At 42.6% G+C, this 21994-nt stretch overlaps 1 protein-coding gene across 2 annotated transcripts in view; it reads left to right on the top strand.

The window, feature by feature from the left end:
• The window catches only part of LOC124474117 (ecto-NOX disulfide-thiol exchanger 2-like), a 101976-nt gene that overhangs the window by 11581 nt on the left and 68401 nt on the right, over positions 1-21994 (top strand). For both annotated transcript variants that reach the window (XM_047030050.1, XM_047030129.1), the window contains exon 2: positions 9744-9832. In XM_047030050.1, coding sequence (XP_046886006.1) covers positions 9799-9832 — 34 coding nt within the window. In that variant the 5' untranslated portion in view covers positions 9744-9798. The remainder of the gene's footprint in view (positions 1-9743; positions 9833-21994) is intronic.

Genomic DNA, 21994 nt, shown 5'->3' on the forward strand with positions numbered 1-21994 from the left:
AAGCCAAGGTTAGCACTCATTACTATAGGTTTACTTTTACACAGTAACAAGGTTGTGTTAGGTGCATGATTGCAACAGCACAGATGCACAGCCACATAATAATTAGTTAACCTGATGCAAATTAAAGTTGCTGCAAGGTCTTGTCTCGTGCCGTTCTTTAAATAGTTTTTTCTATTAAATTATTTAAATTGAAGTGATAGAGTTTTAATGATTGTACTATGTTTTGCCTTGGATTTATAGGCTAGCGTTTGTGCAGCAACTCTTCAATCTTGGAGGATACAGGCTCCCTAGCCTAGTCCAACTACATACACTGAAATGTTTTTGTATATTACTGTAATAATAGCTAAGTTTTAAGGTTTGGCTAAAGGTTGTTGCAATAACAGATGGTTCCATTGGCTGGACATCTCAATGTAAAGTGCCGAAGCTGTTGCCACTTTGATTGTAAATATTAGTATCACTGAAGAAAGTTATTCTTGAGAACTTGAGCTAAAATACAGATTTAGCTGCAAATCCTGTAAAGCAAAACATTTGAGGGAAAGGATAAGGGACAGACCCAGTTTAAGATACCTGGATTGTCAGGAAATCAGTTCAGTATTTCTTCAACCATGACAGCCTTAAATCACAAAAACCCAGAAACCACCAGGGCCATCCAGAATCTGTCAATGAATAAGAAAAAAGGATTTATCTCATAATGCAGAGATGTGACTATGAATAATTTGTGAGGAGGCAGGTGTAAAGCAAAATAATGGTAAGGAAATCATCCTATTTCCCTGTGCGGTGATATCACACATTTTAAATCTTGCGAAATCATCAATAGTCATATGGATGTGCATGCTTCAGGATCTTAGCTTCATGCTCTGGTCAAGTCAAACATTTTTAGGCTGTTATCAAAGACTGGCTCCTTAAGTGGTAGGCCTAGAGCAGTGAAGATATTGCAAATATGTCTAGGCATGGTCTCCCTAAAGATCCACAAAGTGCCACTCTATCTAATTGAGCTGTTTCCCAAAGGTATGGTTACCTACATGATTTGTGAGATTGCTTCTGATGAGAGCTTCTTCTAAGGATGGTTGTCCAGTATAAAACCTACTTTCTCAGTCAGCAGGATCGAGAAGTTACCTGAAACTGTAAGTTTATGTGACTGGGGTATTTAATTAGTTTGGTTTGGGTCACTTCTTCTGACTGACATCAGTGCTATAAACAAGTAGGATAAAACAAGAGTTCCAGTGTTTTGATGGTTTCATTTCTGTTATTTATTGCTTGTCGGCATGATTGTTTGTGCATGTCTGGCAAGAAATGTACTTAGTCACAGTGTTCTGAGACTATAGGAGCCAGGAATTGCTGTGCCAATTGCATCTCCCCAGGAACAGTAAAGCCATTCCGCTCCAGCAGACCTCTTAATAGCTTGGGCCAATGCAGAGGACTGAAATCCATCCGTCAACCGGCCGAACAGAGAGGGGCAGTCTGCCTCATGCCATGACCAATGTGTGAGGAGACCAGGGACAGGGTGATGGAACTGCTCTCATCATGAGTTTGTCTGACGGAGAAGCCTCTCTCTAGATGAGATATCAGAGATGCCATGGTGGCTGTGGATCGCTGGACTTAAACAACCTAGACAATTCTGACATCCTAAATTTAAGATACAGGTCTAGATATGGGAGCTCTTGAGTGTTTTGTCTGGGAGAAACATATATTTTTGAGCCAGTGCTTATAGCTGAGATGCCCTTTGAACTCTTTTACCCTGCTCACTGTGTACAGTGATGACCCAGGAAGATGGTCTTAGCCTGTAAGACCAACGGAGAGATGGGGCCATGACTAGGACTCAAGTTCCTTAGTTGGGTTCCCAGGCCAATTCAACATGCAAATCTCTCAAAACGGTGTGTTGTAAAATAGGCTTTGACCCAGATAGTGTTGGACTGGCTTATTCGTTTCCGATGGATAACTCTGTCTAGTGCCCACTCATCTTTAACGCACAGTCACCCTACTCTAGCGGTGGTGGGCAGTGAGCGAGTCTAATGTGAAAACAATTTGAACCTCAGAATGTAATTTCCTCCCTCTGATGGGCCGGCCAGCAGACGGGCAGAGAGAGCCTTTAACAGCTCGCTGGCTAACCTTGGTGTCAGCAGTCTGAACTGGCCGTTTGGAATTTCAGGCACATTGCCACAGATGAAGTTAATGACCTCAGGTTCTGCAATCAGCCTTGATGATAGAGCCTGGCAATATGAGGGAATTGGTATTCATTGTGTCCGCTTCAAACAATGAATTATTTATGCTTTGCTTAAAGCTACTGCTGGGCTCTGTGAAGAGGGGAAGGACTGTTACAGGGTAAGTGGGGAGAGATGTTCTGTGACAATCGAAACATTTTCCCATACAATGGTTTGGAATCCACGCCCTCATTTACATCAGCAGTGTGTGTGTGAGTAAATTGTGAAACAATTCAATTGTCGTTAATGGTCTTGGGTCATCTCCATTATGGTTCTGAATGAGAGGAATGTGAGGCCATATCGTCTCAGATTAAACATGGTTGGGACCCTCTGAACACTTTGCATTATTAGGCACAATTTGAACTACTGTATGAGAAAGTAGATTTGTAACTTCAATGTGACTTTCTCCATGCCTCTATGTTCTTGGTTTAATAACTGGATCTTTTTTATGAATGATATCACTTATGACCTGGACATATTAACGTTTCAAGAGGTCTATCGACAGATACCTTCCAGCAGTCTACGATAGCTTTCAGTAAGGGTTTACCCCTCTCCTTAGAGAGATAGAGAGAGCAGGCCTCTGCATATTGAAACAAGGTAATTAACCATTAAGATCAGAGCTGAGGCTGACAATGAACACCAGAACAGGCTCATCAGCTCCCAAATCAAAGGCAGCTTTCAGACCCCAGTGTCGAGAGGACACCCAGGGTGCAGGCAGAGGGGGAATTCAGAATGTCCATTCATCATGAAAGCTAGATGAAATCTCCAACTGTGAGTGCTCTGGGTCAAGCCTATTCCACGAGTCAGGAGTCCGTATTGTTTCACTGTTCAGGTGACGTTTGGCTAGTTGTGTGTTAAATTTTTTGGGGGGAGGGCTTTGTTTTTCTCATAGTTGTGTCAACGGCACTTCTCTCCTGTCATCCATCGACAGTGGCACACTGTGACCCTTCCTTTAATGTGAGTGGTGAGGGGAGCCAATAAGCCTATTCATTAGCCAGTCTGTGCTAGCATTGACTTGGAAAGTCAATAAGGGTGCATTTTCTGTGTAGTAGTCTTTGGCTTTTCTATAATGTGTGAGATTTATCTACCTCTTTTTGACAGCAACATAGCCTAATTTTGTGATCTACCAGCGGATGTTTGGTGTGAAATAATTCCTCTAAATGTTGATTAGCTTTTCTAACTCGGCGTAATTCAATCTTATTTACGAACTCTCTCTTTTTGTCAGTTAAATTCAACATCCCCAAGCAGTGCCAGGATCCTCACCTGCCAAATCTGCTCCTGGGGTGGTGCTTTGTGTGTGTGAGAGAAAGAGAGAGAGATGGAGGGAGGGAGGGCTGGGAATGGTTTCCTATCCAGTGTGCTGATTTGTGTGGTGGATACAAAGAGAACACGTGGCTGAAGGCTGTTAAACAAGGCCTACTGGCTCCAGGCCCACTCGTAAATAACGAGAGGAAGCGCTCTCACAGGCCCACCTTCACTTGGAGCTGCTCCTTCTAGGAGCTGCTATTCTGTGAGAGCTGAACCTTCCCCCACTACAAGGCCTCTGTGACTCAAACAGAGCAGCGTTACAAATATCCAGGAAAAGTGGCGTTAATAGGGTCGTTAATTTCATCATTGCCATCCCTGTAGGACATGTAACATGTAGAATCTCGAGCTGTTTATTACATTAAACAATTCCTCTAGGAACCACACTGACTTAAGTAATAAGGCAAGTCTGCTCTGCATTAATTGAAAAGGTAATTTGTCATTTTAACCTTGATGCTTCCACAGACCAGCAATCTCCAAACTGTAAATTCAGTTCAACCTGATCAACGTTTCCCTTCTATGCAGACTTTCATAAGAGTTATTGAAACAGCCCTCCTGCCGCGTTCTTAAACTTAATTATCCTACTTTATTGGGTATTCCATGCTACTCTGTTTCAAAATGGGACATATTTGATATTTGAGCGTCTGCCTCTCAGCAGGATGCCCAAGCCAGCATTTAAACATATCTGCTGTCTCCCTGCATGTGGAAGCCTGACAGAGCCTGTCATTAATGTGTCACTATTGAGGGGAATAGCCTAATTAAACAGTAGACAGAAACGTTGCACCATTTGCTAACATAATGGTAATTGTTCTTTTTTCTCCTAAAAAAGTATAAACCTCTTCTTGAATGTAAGATGATTTCCATATTTTACCGGGTTTTGGTGATTACTGTTTGTATTCAGCTGGCCAATCATCTTCCAGATCCAGCCATAATGATGTTGGTTGTATAGCCCAGATTCAGCAGATTAAAGCTTATGTGTACTTTGTACCTCATCTATTTTTGTAGGGACTTCAGAGGGGCTTTATGAAAGGACATATATGAACACTAAAATCCCATCAAAGAGGCTGTCTGATTTCATCAACAAGTTGGTGTCCCTGAGGCCTTGGTGGACTGAATGGGTCACAGTACTAATGTAACTGGATGAAGTGTTTCTCATTCCTCTCAGCCCCTTGGTGACTGGGTGCTTCTTCCTCTCCCTTCCTGGTGCTGTGTAATAACATGACCTGGGTTGACCCCGCGTTGCCAGGACAGATTCATAGACCCTGCCTCAGGCCTCTTCCTGCTGTGGCTAATGAACACCAGCATTTGAAGAGGAAGATTTGAATGGAAAAGAGTAGCCTTCTGTAACGTTATTATGTTTGAAGTCATGGACGCCTAAATGTAATTCTGTGACCCTTGCTACCTCTGAAATGTTAATGAAATCTTTCAGATTGAGAAAATAGAGGTTCATCTTTAGTGTCATGTTAGCAAGTGTCTAGGACACAAGGTTCTATAGTACACCTTTGGGGATGTTGAGACTTTTGTATTGATTTGAGAAGTGTTCCGGTATAATGCAACCAAAGTTCTGTATGCGGTTGAAATAAGGTAGGTAATTCTTTTCCTTTTTTGTAAGCCGTTTTCTTCTGCCCTCGTCGTTAAGAAGTGGCCTGCTCTGATTTTAGCCTTGATTCATTAATTTAAATTTAAATTCCAGACATTCCATGCTGTCTTTTTTTTGTACACACTATAGGCAAAGTTCCAAGCAGGATGGTATTAGTACTCTCTGATTACACAGCAGTGGTACATATTTTATACTTGACTTTTAAAACCTGTTTCACATCCATTTTGTGTGTGTAAGCATTCAGATACTGTGATGAGCTACATGGTCAGTCACGTGCGGCTACTTAATGATGGAGGGAGGATGTGTGCAGTGTGTGTCCTGTCCATCCTCTTTTAACAAGGTCTTTCATTTAGTTATTAAAGACCCCTAAATAATGACTGCTGCTTACTATGTGTCTTGTTTGGTCACTGGAATGCAGAAACAAACCTTGAGATATTGCTGCAGTTTGTTTAGTGCAACAACGGTAGACAAACAGCGCCTTAATAACATTATTTTGAATACCAAGGTTGTAATCACAATAACGGTCACACTGATTAGCCCCGGGTGGACGTGTTGTGTGCTACCTCTCAAGTGCCTTTCTAAATCCCCAGAAGATCGTAGGACATGGCCCATTAAGTTCTATATGTTCTCTACAATATTACATCTGCTTACTTGACCAGGCAAGCTGTAATCAACATTCGAAAAACGAACCTTACTCCAATGTGCTCTTATGGATCTTGATAATGATGATCTTCTTTTGTTGGACCCAAAGGAAGGCTTCACCCATTTTAGAAATCCTCCACTAAACAATATTCTAATGTGACATCTGCCCTTCCCTTAGTTTCAGCCGTTTGTTGCCATGGCAGTGACACATGAGGATAATAACTCGCAAAGCAAAAAAAAAAGCAATTTGCAGCATTCATCATCTCCAGAGAAAAGACACCTGGTCCTGGTCGTTCTACTCGGGTAACCGCATTGGTGAACAATGAACGGACAAAGGTCAGCGCGCTTTAGCAGAGAACAACGACGCCCCACAATGCTATGCCACTGTACCTCCATAGCTGGCTATCAAATGTGTCCACCGGAACAAAGTGACTGTCTCATAGATAGTATTAGAAGGAAATACAACCCTAGGCTTTATGAGACGGTGTATGAGCTGTAATAACATTACACTCAATTGACAGTTATGCACCTTCACCAAGAACAAATAATTCAGAGAAGTTAAGGCTGCATTTTGACCCAAATGGGAAATTATGTCTGTGGTGACTGGTAACAGAAATAGCTTGGAAAGAAATATCTTGACAAACAGCTTGAGAGCTATGAAACTATAGGCCTATAGACGTAAGCCTGAGGGTTGTTCATAGAAGTGCTTCGTTTTCAATATGTGATAATCAAATAAGTTTCGCCCACATAGGGTATTTCTGTTCACGCTATACAAACAAATATCCTTGCCCTCTGGCAGTTGTTGCAGCCCTCCTTTCCCCTCTTTAAATTTACCATCTTTACTATTTTCAACTGAAGGTGCCTGCTCTTGTTGCCCCTGTGTAGGAGGTACTTCATCACACAGATAACCTGGCGGGCTGAGCCAGAGACACGGCACAGGAAAGGGAGGAGAGCTGCTTGTGAAGTACAGATCAGCTCTCTTAAAGTTTGTATGATTAATTTTGTGCTTGGTAACACACTGACGCTGGAACTACGCCGGTGTTTCTCTCTGGCGGCTCTTACTGCAGTTTCCCTGTGGTGCCGACAGGGACAGATGGATGGAGTCAGATGAGCTGTGTGTAATCTGTCTCCTCCATCACAATGTGGGCCTGTTGACTCTCTCTGATAAGACTGTTCACCGAGGAGGTCCTCTTGTCTCTGACAGAGACCGGGTTCTGGCCTCTGTGCTTTCAGTCACCATTCATCGAGCCTAGCTATCTAGCCTGACTAACAAGTTTTATTTTCTCACACAAAATTGAAGTAGCCCACTCTAAACAGAATGCTTCTGGATGTTAAAGTATGTGGTAAGTGCTCAGAGCTATCCTATAGATGTGAGTTGTATTGTTTGCTACTGTGTTTAGCCTAGCATACAGTTCAGGCATAACACCTCCTCAGAGTTTGCAACACTCTTTTAGATGTCTTTCCCAAACAGGAATATGCCTATTCTACTTTTGTGTTCTCACTTAAATCACCCATGTTTTAGCATGCAACTGCCCAGTTATTCTTTCTGAAGAAAATTGGACTTTTCTGAAATCCTTTGTGGGCCTTTTGCATCTGAAAGGCATTCTTGAGCAACACTGTTGTGCTGTAATAATACAGTTCTGTCTGAAACAGTCCTCCCCTCTTTGTGGCTCCCCTTGATCAAAAAAAGCATTCCATACCCAGTAAAATAAATGAAACCCAGTCCTTGATTCGGTCTCTGGTAATGATCTGGTCATACATTTGCAAGCCTTGTCTAGTTAGAAGTTACATTATTTCATTAGACTCCTGATTGTCATTCCTTCCTCTACTGTTTCTCTGCATTTGTCGTCACTTCCGTTTTGAGCCTGACTTAAACCAATTTACAGCCAAACCAGCTTTTAAAGTGAATTCTAGGACCCATTTAAACCACAGCTTGAAGGGCAGGACCATAACTCATCCATGACCTCGATATTTATTAGTGCGAATAAAGAGAACACTCAAGTACAAGCTAGACAGCGCCTGGAGGCTGTACATGAGAGACCACACATTTGTGGCAGCATCAAAAATATAAAAACACAGCTTTTTGAGATGTTCTCAAGTCTCAGGCAAGGCCCAGCTGACCAATTTTGTGTTGTTTGTAAGAGGCTTTGAGAGGACATTCTAATCTGTTCACGATGTTCTCTATGTTTTACCTATTGTTGGAAGCCTTTATTTGTCTTTCCCTGCTGAACATGTGTAGTAGGTTGGAAGGATTTGTTAATCATTGAGTATCTATGGCACGTAATTCTAGTCTATTCAGACGTGTCTCTCTTAATAGTCTGTCAAAAATCATAAATTAGTCTTATCTGTGGTATTTTTGGAGCCTCTGCTCCAGTCTTTATTCCTTTTCCTGGTGTCTGGGCAATTGAAATGTGCCCATAGAAACTGTCAATCCTTACACCAGAGCACCTATTTCTGTCCTGTACACCATTCACACCATTCTTCACTCTGACATGTGGGTCTGCTGAGCAGCTCTGAGCCTGTCGGAGCTGGACCTGGGGCTCCCCTGTCTGGGGGTCAAAGGTTTTCAACACCCACAGCTGCCAATATGGCCTACTGTGGAGCCCCACTTAGAAGACAGACAATACCTTTCAGTGTGATGTAGGGCTGGGCGATATATAAAAAAAAAATCTTGATATTGTCACAAATTTGCGATATTCAATATATATCTCGATATGTTTGCATTTGCTTTTTAAAAAAAAAAAAAAAAAAAAAAAAAAAAAAAATATTTTGCCTCCATTATAAAACAACAAAAACAATTTAGATAACAGCTATTGTTACAAAGTACAAAATGTGTAGTGCAAATTTAAGCAGTAAAAAAAAAACACCTCACGTCTCTTACGCGGGAATACGTGACAAGACGAAAAGGAGACGTGATATTGGACGTTCGGCGCATTCTTTGGGAAAGTATTCTTGAATTTGAAATATTCACCATATCTTCAAATTTTACATCGTCGTCAAAATTATTGCGATATTATTGCTTACAATCGATATATCGCCCAGCCCTAGTTTAATGTAATGGAGAGATTTGAGGTGTGGAGTTAGGAAGGAGACAGAGTGGGAGGTATACATACCTCCCCCTCTGAGTTGCAGGTAAGAGGGGATGACCCATATCACTTGTCTCATGCACGTCTCTGCTCTACTGTCCTATAGGAACCAAGAGGGGCATTTGGTTCCACTTAAGACTTTTTTGAAACTCCATGAACCTTTTCAAACTCAGGAACCAAACGTCAATACTTCTTTACTTTGTATTACAAAGTCAGGATTTGGGTCTGTTGTCATTGGCCTAGATTGGGGCCAAGTGCTGTGTCATGTCCAATTCATTGCACAGGACAGTAGGTAAGATGCCCACCGATGCAGAATAATTCACCATGTTTGTGTCTTGCCAGAGGATATTCAGGAGTAGTGATGAAGACTAGACGGAACACTGGGGGTCTGACCTTTTCAGTGGCCTTTGTGCGTGTGTGTTGGCATGGCATGACTGATGCATATTATCATGGCAACCGAAAGCCAATTACTCTGGTCATCATGAGCCCCTCAAGGCCTTTCTGTCTAATGTAATACACTAGAGTAGCCTGTTCCCGGTGCACAGCCTCTTGTAGCTTTGTGTTTCTTCATGTTATTCCCCAGGTTTGAGTGCTAATGACACAGTCAATAGGACCCTCCTGAGCCTCACATCTCTCCCTGACTCAGATGAGCTGCTGCTCCACAAAGCAGGAGGGCTGTGCGTCTCAGAGCAGCACATCAATTCAGTTTCAGTGATCTGCTTTCTTCATTCAACACAAAACACCATTATTGTGGCCCTTCTAACCCAGTCCTCTTGGGGTCCTTGAATGGGCCATAGAGCTGATGAGCTGGGTTCCCAGAATTAGAATGGAAGCTTTCCTCAGACGCACTGTATTAAAGGTAATGGACAAAAACTGATCAAGTTATTGCTTGTTTGGTTGTCTATACAGGAGATTTGCTAAGAGACTGGAAGGAAATCAGAAGAAGCAGCCCCACAACTTCAAGATGTTCAGAGACTACAGATCAGGCCGAGCCACAGGTGAGTGCTCTGTTTGTGTGTGTGTGTGTGTGTGACAGTGACCACCATAACCCTTGAGGGGTCCTCTCACGACAGGTGGAGTGTCCAGATTTCACAGCACAAAGAGGATTTACTGGCAACATTCTGCTTCACACCTGATAAGACTGTCCCTGTCCCCTAGAGGGGGTGTTTCCTTCCATCCAGAAGAGCCTCCTCTTCTCTGCCCAACCCCCTGGAGCTGCCCTCCACCGTCTCCTTCACACACAGATGCAGCACCATCTCGCAGGCTTTCATCTTCACTGCTTTCATTAGATCACCGCTGTTTTCCATGTTTCGTTTAGTTTGATTTCACGCAGGCGTTGGAACCTGCTGTTCTCTCTGCGTTTGTTTCTGTCCGTCAGGGCTCCTGATCCTGTTCAGCTCATCCAGGCTCACAGGCCTGATTCAGACAGAGCAGTGACACGCATACCTCTCCACTGTGACTCAAACCTCATAGGAAATGGGAACATGTGTTTTTCTCATTTAAAATAAAGACAAACGTGCTCTTCTGTTTGAGGGACACACGAGACTAGAACAGAACACATGTAAGGGGCGTGTATGTACAGAAAGTGTACATTTTTTTTATCTGATTTCCTTCAGATAAAAAAACATGAAGGACTGTTCTACAATATTACAAGATAATATGACCAAGTGTGCCACGAGAAGCCCTTAAGAGGCTTGAGCACTGGAGGGGAGAGAGAGGGGAGAGAGAGAGAGAGAGAGGAAGACAGAGAGAGAGGGAAAGAGAGAAACAAGGAAAGAAAGGGAGAAAATGATTTCCACAGGGATGGAACATGGAGTGGGATTGGAGACAGAAGCGGGAGCTCAGGAGAGAGGAAATTAAAGGAGTTTCTTCTTTGCTGATCTATCTTCGAGCGATGCGTGTTCTTTCCTGTCGCCCTCGCCTCCAGGGGCACGCAAACAGGTCAGATGATAACGAGCGCATTGTCATGCGTGCTCCATCTCCCTCTCTCTTGCCCACTGCACATACTCACCTCTCTCTCCTTCCGGTTGTCCCTTGTAGAAGTGTCCCTTCTCCTCCTGTCTTCCCTTTACCTGTCGACTTGAGTCTGTTTCTGACATTATGAAGACGTCACACATCTCTCCTGATTAATTGGATCCCGACTGAGGTCCATGTCCTCTCTGTGGCCTCGGATGCCAGAGGCATAATTATCGGAGGGAAAGTGAAGGTGTGAGGCTCTCAGCTGACGAACCACAACCTCTTAATTGGTGAGCGTGTGGGTGTGGAGGGCAGGGCACAGTCTCGATAGTTTCTTTTCAAGTTGGGACTGGCATCGGAATGCTCTGAAATGAGAGAGATGATGGTAATGAAACTGGAGTGCGCTTTTCTGAACAACAGTGATATGAGCAGGCACAGGTGTGAGCAGAGAGCTGGTTTGGGTTTGAATAGGTCTAATTAGGAAGGCTTAGTTTGCTTCACATCAATGTAGCCTCAGGACCTGTAACCAGTAAGTCCTTCAGTGGTGTGGTACCGGTCATGTACACATTGTTTTTCTCCAGTAAGTTTTGCAGAGACTTTTGACTTTGAAACGCAGAGATGGTATGAACACTGCTGATGTTCAGTTTGTCTGAAGCATATTGCATATTTATTCCAAGGGACCATGGCAAGCTTGTTCAGCTTCCAAAAGCTGTTGCATACCTCCCCTGCAGTGTCACTTGTGTTTTAAAGGATAGTTTGTGTTAGTAGAAGCATTTCATCCTCTATGTGAGCAAAGCAAATGTTTCCTTGCCTTTGCGGTGTATCTGGATGGTGAATTTGAGCCCAGTGACCTGCAGTCTGTGAATGATGATGGGGAGTCCCTGCTGCACCAGGGCTTCAACTGTAGAGAGGGGTTAAGATGAATTCTGCTGTCCGTATAAAATTGTCTCCCATCAATATTCATGCTGGGGGTGAGGTGTGAGTGTATGGAGGGGGGGGGGGGGTAGGTTCTCCTTAGAGATCATCTTGGATTTAATCCAATTTACAGAATGTTACTATTGCCTAGGCTCCCAGCTGTCCTCTCGCCCCAGGAAAACAGGATCATTTCAGCAGAAGGTTCTGGAACAGAAAACACCACAGTTGTTTTTTTATGGTCCCTCTCTTCTACAGAGCATATTATTTTGCTTCATATCCCGTGAGGAACAACCCAGTCTTCCCACTGTAGCACCATAGAGGCCCGTTAATGAGGTGTGGACCTGATGGGCTACTGTGGAGTTGCCTCAACCTTTACTGTCCAGTTGATAATTTACTTAGTCAGGGTAGAGATGGAGAGAGGGGGTGGGGGAGAGAATGTTCCTATTTTCTCTGTGTAGTCTTCCCATTCATATGCAGTCCTCCCATCTACAGAGGGCAACAGAGTTAATGAAATACCATGAGCGTTCATATCTGACATTTGTATCGCCTGTCAGAGCCATAACGATGTTTCATTGATCTCAAAATGGATGACACCAAATACCACAGCAGTTCTTTAAACTGGCAGAACCTTTAAATATCATCCAGCTTTCTTGCTCTCTGAAGGCTTGGCCAGGCAGCGTTCTGACACCTGTGTTTGATTGGAAAGGGCACAGTGGTCCAGCATTCTACACTAAATGTACACTACTTTTGGGGCTTAATAAATTATGTTCAATACAGAAGAGACATAATAATAGAAAGCAAAATCTCAGTGATGGCTGGAAGGATATGTTACCTAAAGGGCCTGTGGAGAAAGAATAGCCCCAGGTGATTTATGCTTCACAGTGAGGCAGCTCAACATATCCAACGGGACCATAAGCGAGTCACTGTACTGTGCATCATCTGGAAGAAGTCTGTCATGCAAGGGATCTGTGTGTGTGTGTCTGTTTGTGGTTATGTGATTTCATTGTATTTGACTGTACATAAGTTATTTCATGTTTTGTCTTTTATATGCATTGTGTTTCTATTTGTTAATTTGTGAAGCATGGAAAATTTAGTTTTATCGTTATTATTATTAATTAAACTAACACCAAAACATGTGTGAAGCATAGAAAATTACGTTTATTGTTATTATTATTAATTAAACTAACACAAATCAACTAACCAACAATGTAATCACCAGCTGCGTCACAGGTACTGCATGGGGTCTGTAACTATTTTGGCCTGATCCTTGGTCGGTCGTTCGTGTTGAAACTCTAATCCTACCTCCTCTGTCGGTTTCTTGAGGCATGGATGTAGCAAGCCGCAAATGGACACGTCAGGAACAATGCTCTTATGAATTGTGTTTGTGGGGGTAAGACAATTTAACAGAGAACATGTATAATACATTTTTGATCAACATGACATAAGCAATTGATAATGTAGGAAACAGAAGACAAGTGTAGGCTACATAATCATTTGCATGAATGTACCAGAGCATTGGCAATTAGTTTACAAGAATGAGAAATTGCTTTCATGATGTGCATAAGTGACTAGGTGACGTGCAGGTTGAACAACTACTCTTGAGAATTTCAATTGTGATCTGAGAAATGTGAGAAGAACTGTTATCACCAGCTGCATCACAGGCACTGCTCCATTTCTATAATTCCAGGAATCTGTATGTCCCCTTCTTCATCACAGGCACTATGCACTATCTATATTTGCAGAAATCTTTGTTTGTGTGTCTCACCGACATCTTACCGTGCGTGTCCACTACAGCGGCGGAGCGGCGGCTTCCAATTCATTTTAAATGAAACCGGGCGTTGACGTTCGCTTACGCTCCCACAATGCCCTACACGAGCGTCAACGCCCGGTTTCATTGAAAATGAATTGGAAGCTGACGCTCCGCGCCGCTCCGCTGTAGTGGACACGCACGGTTTATCACCAACTGCATCACGGGCACTGTGCACTAGTCTTTTTAATGCACACACAAGAAAGATAAAGAGGATTGACAACAGTGTGGAACAAGGTTGCTGGAATGGAAACAAAATAACAAAGGTTTCTTTCACTTGTCAAAGCATGAAGGCAAATTAGTATTCTATATGAATACTCTCATACTTCGCAAGCCATGGACAGACCATTACTGTTTTCAAATATGAGCTCATTTGTGGCCTAAGGAGATTTAAATAAGTGACTGCACAGACTCCCCCCCCCCCCCCCCCCCCATTTCACCAATATATTTGAATTCAGTCTGGAAAACATTTATTTAGGACCAACTTGTGATGAAAATATGGAGACTGCTGAAGTGCCTATGCCTGAGTAGCCTTCACCAGGCCAACACTACTGAATACAAGCCTGTCAGAGGCTTGTTTAGAAGCTGCTCACTTGAACCAGCTGGTTTCACCAGCATGCCTTGTGTTTGAGGACGTCTATTTTGAGGGTTGGTGGGCTGTCAGATGTTACTGGTTAATGTCAGCTTTCAAATACTGCAGAAGGTCAAAGGACTGCTCAACAGAGCTTAGCTACCCCTTACAACTGTCCTCGGACCACACAAACAATAGGGACCAGACAATGATTGGTTAAAATGATCTAATCCACATGTAGTCATTGTATATTCTCATTCATTGCTAATTTGTCTTTTTTTGTGTTGTTTAGATGTCCCGATAAAGATTTTATATGATGTTATGCCTCAAAAGAAAGGAAATACAAATGACCACCACAACCCTAACTCTACCAATCAAAGTTTATTCCAGTTAATAGCTACTACACATGTTACAGTACTGTAGCTATGTTGGTCTACTGTTGAGCATACACACATATATAGATCACATAATACCTTTTTGGCCATTTCTGTAGCATTCTGCAGCAGCACAATATCCATATCCAGGAGAAGTCTCTGTAGACTGAGTAACCAACATTACAGCTCCACCAACCACAGACACCTCATCTATTTCTCTAATTGCTTCCAAGCTGTTTAAAAATCAATGCTGAGAACATTTGGTTGTGTTATGGTTTGGCCTTCACATTGGAAATCAGAATGACAGCCTTTTCCATTTGCCGTTTTTCCATTTGCCATTTGTTATGAGTGCTCCCCTCAGTCTCTGTGTTTCCCTGTTATGTTTATGTAGTGACATGAAGAAGGTTGAAGTCTATATTTCTTCCAGATACTGACTGTGCTAGGCTGAGGAGTGTTAACGAGAGCAGGGATAAACAGCTCAGCTGCCTACTTCCATGGCACATACCTCAACTCTCTCTGTCTCTCTGTCTCTGTCTCTGTCTCTGTCTCTCTCTCTCTCTCTCTCTCTCTCTCTCTTCCACATTTATGGTGCCATCTAAGACGGAGGGCCCCAATATTGTATCATAATCTTCCATAGAACGTTCTGTGATATTTAAAGCCTATTTAAAGCCCGTTGTTTGTTGCACAATTACCTTTTGACTTTTTTACAAATTCACACAGAGATGGCATCTATAAAAAAGTTGATGACAGTGAATTAAACGGATTTGAAACTATTGAATACGTTTAGGTGTGGGAAGTGCATTGTCAGACAAAAAGCCCAGCTCCGCATTTGCTTGAGTCAAAAGCCCAAATTGAACATGAGACCGTGGTTAATTATTGGAAATAATGAATCATTGAGCACAATAGTAGTTCTCAGTCTTTCATACAAACTTGCATCCCCTCTCAGACAAGTACGGACAAAAAATATGTTAAAATACGTAGGAACACTGGCCACTAGTAACTAAACTAGCTCTTCGAATTTGCGGAAACACGATACCTACTGCTCGCCGTCCGTAAAACTATTGACAGTGCAGTTACCGGTTAATCCCTTGCATTGCCGCCACGTGAGATTGTGTAGAAATCTTTTCCGTTTTTCAAACATGTAACAAGACCAACGTGTGTGTGCGTAATATTGCCACAGGCAGAAACTGTAGTATCCATCTCCACCCACTTTCCCGTTCCCACACTGCAGATCTTTGCCGAGCGACGCAGAACAGATCTTTCTCTCCTCAGTTCGAAGGATTTACTTAAAACATTTTGTGTCACCGATCACGAAGATAGTTCTGCAATCAGCTTCCGTAAACAATGTTTCTCTTACAATATACAGGTAGGATTCAACTTCCACGTATTTTGTCCTTTTACTTGTCTATTTCTACGTGCACTCCCTTACGATCTCCCAAGACATGGGCTACCCATTTTCTACAAAGAAACAACTGAGCGCGCTTTTGACATTCATCATTCATATTTAACCATTTTAGCAAGTCCACAACAACGTGACACATTGAGACAATACAGTATGTATTTCTTATGTGTAATTATCACTTATGTGGAGCAGCCGTTTGTATTGTAAACTGATGTGCCGGGAGTCGAATTGATGAGACGCAATCATACATTGTTGCAGTTGTTTGAAAACCCAGTGCATTGTGCTGTGTAACATCCAGGGTAATCACTATATTCTGAAATGGTAGGACCATATTATGTAAATGTATGACGACACGTGTGTATTGTAAACGTGTTTTTTCTTATTTGTTTTAAGTGTCTGAATAAACCATCTGCTGCCTTATGATTAAACTTGTGTTGACTTCAACTTGTAGCCTAAGAGACGCAATGGGACCCCGTAACGAATTTAATGTTTTATTTACTCGTCATGACTTCCATAGAATGGATCTATCTATAGCTATAGTTATCGTTTAGCAGAGGTTAACTGTCTGATGGTCTGTTCTAGCTGTTGTGTAAAATTTCATTTACGAAATGTCACTGCTACATTCTAATTGGAAGAAGGGGGGAGGACTTCATACTTCTCTGCGTGTCACTCTGCTCTGCTCTATAATCCCATGTATGTCATAAGATTAATTCATAAATTGAAACGTTTCTTCTGGCCTCAGATGAAAGCTACAAAGTACATTGATGTATGGGGAGGAAAGAACATTAATGCAAGGAGAGGAAGACTAGTTGGTATATGATATGGAGATTTAAGTGTTAATGCTTCCTCTTTCATTAACTGACACATTTCTAGACAAGGCCAGGAGCACATACATCTTTGCATCATTCAGTGACTGAAAGTTGAGTCTAAAGTCTTGAACTGGCAACTTTGATGGAGCAAAGGTTTTTGGCCAGATCAATGAGTGGGCAATCTTAGAATGGCACAATAATGTTCGGACTGGGAGACTCAAATCATCAGTTTAGGGGACGGAGAGAGTTTGAACTTGAAAGGGTCTGTGTGAACGAAATGCACAATTCTCCTCAGGATAGGATAATTGGTTTAGGGGGATTTTCTAACTCAGGCCCTACAGTATGAATTGGTTTGGTCCCTTTAGAAAAGCTTTCTTTTCATTGTGAAGATGCAGACATACGTACTAACATTTCAACAGTAATTGGCACTATTGTGGACTGTGGGTAAAAGGGTGTGGGTGGGGAATAGAGAGGCAACATAATGAAATGTGAAAAGCCTGTGGATACCTCTGGCAAAAGACTGTTGGTGAACACATTAATCAGTGTATCCAATTCTGAGGAGGTGACATACAAAGTCAGTGTAACCTGGTTAAGGATCATTCAGGGAGGCCTTAGGGGCCACAAAGAAGATGTGCTCTTTCAGGGTTCTTGAAGTCACAACACAGGCTAAGTTGCTATGGCCTCAAGCCATTTGTATGCCATATTGCAGCTTAAGTGTGTGGCAATGTGCCAGTTTAGCTGCCATGGGGCAGAGATAGTAATAGGATTATTTATACTGCCCCTCTGAAAGTAGTTCTCATTAAACTATGGTGGTGCATTCTCTCTTTGGTCCACTGTTTTTTTTTTCTTTTTTTCTGAATAATATGGGGAGTCAATATTCTATAGGTGAATAACATATGTTAGTGGCGATAATGTAGCTTTTAGCTTGCCTTTTTTTTGTACTGCTACTTATCAAATCTTTTCCACATTAATTGTATATATTGTAATTTTGCAAGAATTGCAATAAAATGTGTGTTTACATTCCCCAACCCAAAATGTAAATGCACTAGAGAGTAGGTTTTATATAGTAGCCAATGGAAAAGGGCTGTTCTGATCTTCTATAGAGAATGTTTTGGTTTTCCCACTACTCTCCTCATGGTGAATGAACCTGCAAATCTGCACTCCCAACTCTTTGTATCTAATTTAGAGTGGTGGTTTCCAGTGGTGGGTAACTGATAATTGATACTGCTCTAAACCCGGCTCTGTCCCTGATAATGAGAGATGCGCTGCTTTGTGTCCTGCTGGGTAAGCAGTGTGAGGACTATTTTTATGCAGCATTGTGTTTCCTGTCAGAGGAGGACATTTTTTTCACGTGATGAAAGGAGTTACATATTTATCCTCACCGCCTGTCTTGGCTCCCAGTGGAAATGAGATGTAAATAATGGAAATGATACAATTATAGAGGCACAGTTTTCTGTCTCAGCAGGTATCGACAAAGGATACATGTTTTCAGATTATGTGCATCATCCATGGGACCATTTTCTAAATGGAAAAATAGTCCCAGTACACCAGTCATCGTCACATGTTTTTGGAACTCATATAAAAAATAAACAAGTTCCAACAAACTCACATAGAACAATTTAAAAGCACTTAATGAGAAAAATTTGTGACTTTAAGTAGGGCCTAATTACATTTTACGAGAGAATTGTCCTCCTATCTGCGAAGTGCCAGAGCGTAAAGCATTTTTCGATGAAATCAACACAGCCCAGCCCTTTCCCATCTGTTGAGCTGATGTTGTGGATTTTCTTTTAACTAGTGCCGTGCCTGTTTGAAGGAAATGTTTCTGTGATCTTACAAACGGGGTTTTCTTTTTGCGTATCCTGCCGCACAGAAGGATACCATATTGGAGTGATCCATGTCTCCATCGCTTAGTGCAGCAGTTGCTCAACATGTAAAAAGCTAACTTGTTTAGATATTTATTGCGAACCGCTCATCCAAACAGCTTCTAACTCGACACTGCACATCCCTGGATCCTACGCAATACACCTGCCAAATGTCAAGTTCATACAGTGAAGATGACGCAATTAGGATTCTCTATTCTCTGCGGCTGGTGTGATAGCTCCTGTTTCACATCTTTTCTTCACATAGTGCCTTGTAGAACCCATCTGCGCTGGCCTGATAGGCGAGCTGGATGGTCCAGTCTATTCCATCTGGCTGGTTCAGGAGATGACTGGGTTTTCTCTGACTTGTATTGGTGCTGTTGAAGAATGTGTAGGACTGTGTGACAGAGCCCTGAGAGCAGCAGCAGCAGCCAACCATCCAGTCTAAAGCAGAGGGGGAAGCATGGCAGTGTGGAGGCGTCTCGGGATCATCTGTGGGCCTGGTAGGACCCAAGCTGATTGACTGGAGTTGTTTGTCAGAGCAGCTTTGAAGATCCGGAAGCCTTCCAGGAAGCCTTGCGATTGGAGCTCAGGTCTGCAGCAAATGCAGGAGCTGCAGGAGGGTTGGTGGAGGAGACAGCCTCTCTCCCAGCTCTGATTGTAATAACGGTGAATAGGACAGGTTTGAGGGCGTAGAGCTGAAGTGTAAAACCCTACTGACAATCTGTATGAGAAGTGGAGAGGATGAAGGAAGCTGGATTAGACTCCTCACCAGGGAGCTGTGACTGCTGCGTGTGATGGAACCTCTCTGCACCTCCATTCTCAGTCAGAGCCAGGCCTTCTGTCCTCCATATCAGTCACACTGTTTTCCTCAGTCTGGTCATTTGACCCCCTGGGTGAAGTTGTGCCTGGCACAGTCAGAGAAGTAAGGATCAGTCCCGCTGCTGAACACAACATTAAGAACTCAACTTAAACTGTTTGCTGCAGGAGGCCCTGTTAAAGTACCTTAGTCACTTTAGTGTGTTAGGCTAGTTTATACAAGCAACTGGCCCTAGTTTGGCCTTTATCGTCTCCTGCCTGTGCCCTAGATGGACGTAGGGAGAGGGACTCTGAGGAAGCCTGTGGCGGTGATATTGTACTGTACATCATCCTCCCTGCCCTGTGGCCTTCTTAGAGATAAAGTGAAACTGAGTTTTTGTTGTTGCTCAGGAATCCCTTCCCCCCCTTCCCAGCACTGCCAGGATAAACAATTGGATGTAGCACAGCACAGGCCATGATGGATTACCAGAGGGGTGCAGGACACTACATCTCTGAGTGTGCCTGTGTCCACCGCTGCCTCTAAGGATGCACAAAAATACATCTGCTGGCATTGCACTGATAATGAAAAAAATCTCATATACATACCTGTCATTGGATGACTAATTGTTCACCATACCACAATTTAGCATAAATATGACATTTTGCACAAATCATGCACATTCTGCGTTTTTACATCAGGATGGACCACATTGTATTTTACATTAAATTACAAGATATATTATTATTAACGATTATGTCATGTGATTGTGCAAGAAGTTATCCACCTATCTACTTCCCATTTGACATGAACAAGTCCTCATGGTGAGTGTTACCAAGGGTGCGTCTCGTTACCCATACTTCCATACTATTATGTATGCCAGAAAAATATTTTTGATGTCCCAATACACACATTAGGATGTAAAATGCAGTATGCCAAAAATACCAGGATGTTCTACTGCATCCAGTCGCATTTTGTTGTATGTAAGCCAAAATTATTTTCTGGCTATTCTGACCCACCATTTCCGCACAGCAAAAGACATTGACTGAACCATAGACGTTACCAAAGCCAGAGTTTTGGCTGCCATCCTATGGTGTTGTATCTCCAACTTAATTTGTTTAGCACCAACCATTTTCGAGGTAGAATGTTATGACAAAGTAGTATGTTCCAAGTATATGGACACAGCATGCAACAGTACACACTTTGTAAGGGCAGCTGCAGTACGCACTAAAAGTAAAAGGAAATGTATGTAATTTGAGACGCAGGGCTAGAGGTTCAGTGTTTAGGCCCAGGGACCCGAGGCGTCCACTGAGACTGCCTGTCTGGAAAGCAGCCCTCCCTCTGTAATGGAGATGGAAAGCCAAGATCTATATGGCCTTCCGGCAGGAGAGAGAACTCCCTGGAGAAAAGAAAAGCCTAATGAAAAACAAAATAGTACTGGAAAGAGAATATAGAGACATAACCAAGAATAAATTATTAAAAGAGTAGCACAAGCCTTCTGGTTGCTGAGTTGTCTACAGGGTTACTTTGGCTTTAAAATAATGTAATCTTCTTCAGCTCGTCTGCACCTCCTAAGTAGAACTCTACAAAATCATTTCCACTTTGATTGACTCTTTGTACAGTCTTCAAGACTTAATACATTTGTTTATGGCATCTGACTTCCTCAGAAGGGACTTAACATTCAGACATATTTGCTTGCAGAATTACAGTAATTTTCCATTGGCTTCAGTCAGTTAATGCGGTGCCCCTTAGGATTTTCTCCTTGTTTGGTGTAAACATGTGTACACACCCCCAATAAAGCAAAGAAAACAGATCCACATCCATCTTATCCTATGGAGCTGGTATGAAGGGCTCAGTGTTTGATTTGAGGCTGACTGAGCTCAAAGGAAGGACTGTACCTGCCTGTTTACGCTCTATGCTTGGCTGGAACCAGTCTCGCGCTGTTTGTTTTTGGGTTGCTTTTGCTGAATTTAGCAAGGACAAATGTGTTCACTTGCTTTTTTCAAAGGCTGTCCTTGAGGCTTGAGAAGTCAGTCTTTGTGTGTGTATCTGGGAGGGGGGGGGCGGGGGGGGGTATCACTGCATCACCATTTTAAGAGAGCATGAGGAGATTGTGTCCATTTTAAGCCAGAGGCATGTATGTCGAGGTCAGCAGTATACGAGGGAGAGGATAGGCCAGGACCTCCCCTGGGAATGACCAATCCACTGGTTGTGGACAGTTTAGGTCAGGACGTTATAGCTCAGATGCGGTGGACTTCAGTTTGGCCTTGCCAATACTGGATTAACACTCCGTCTGTACTTAATTACAACTATTGGTACAAAAAAATGATGATACCAAGAACTCCTTATCGATTTTCAGTTGTGTCAATAATGCTTATAGGCCAAATGTTCTTTCTTTCTAATGTACTGTATCACTTTAATCGCCTTGTGAAATACCAGTACAAAGAGATTTAGTACACTTAAGAACAGGCTCCAGAGCATTTCTTCATACAGTTCCAGGGCTTGGAGACCACTGGAGACTATTGCCGCATACAGCAAAGCACATTCAAGTCATGGCGCTCTGTACCTTGTCAGTCATAAACTCTACTAAAGGACTGGACTTATGTCAATCCTTCAAATCCCCCTCAGTGCCTTTAGAGACTGTACAAGTATAGGAAGCAGTCTGCCTAAG

The sequence above is a fragment of the Hypomesus transpacificus genome, chromosome 1 (genome assembly GCF_021917145.1).
Source record: "Hypomesus transpacificus isolate Combined female chromosome 1, fHypTra1, whole genome shotgun sequence".
NCBI classification, from domain to species: Eukaryota; Metazoa; Chordata; class Actinopteri; order Osmeriformes; family Osmeridae; genus Hypomesus; species Hypomesus transpacificus.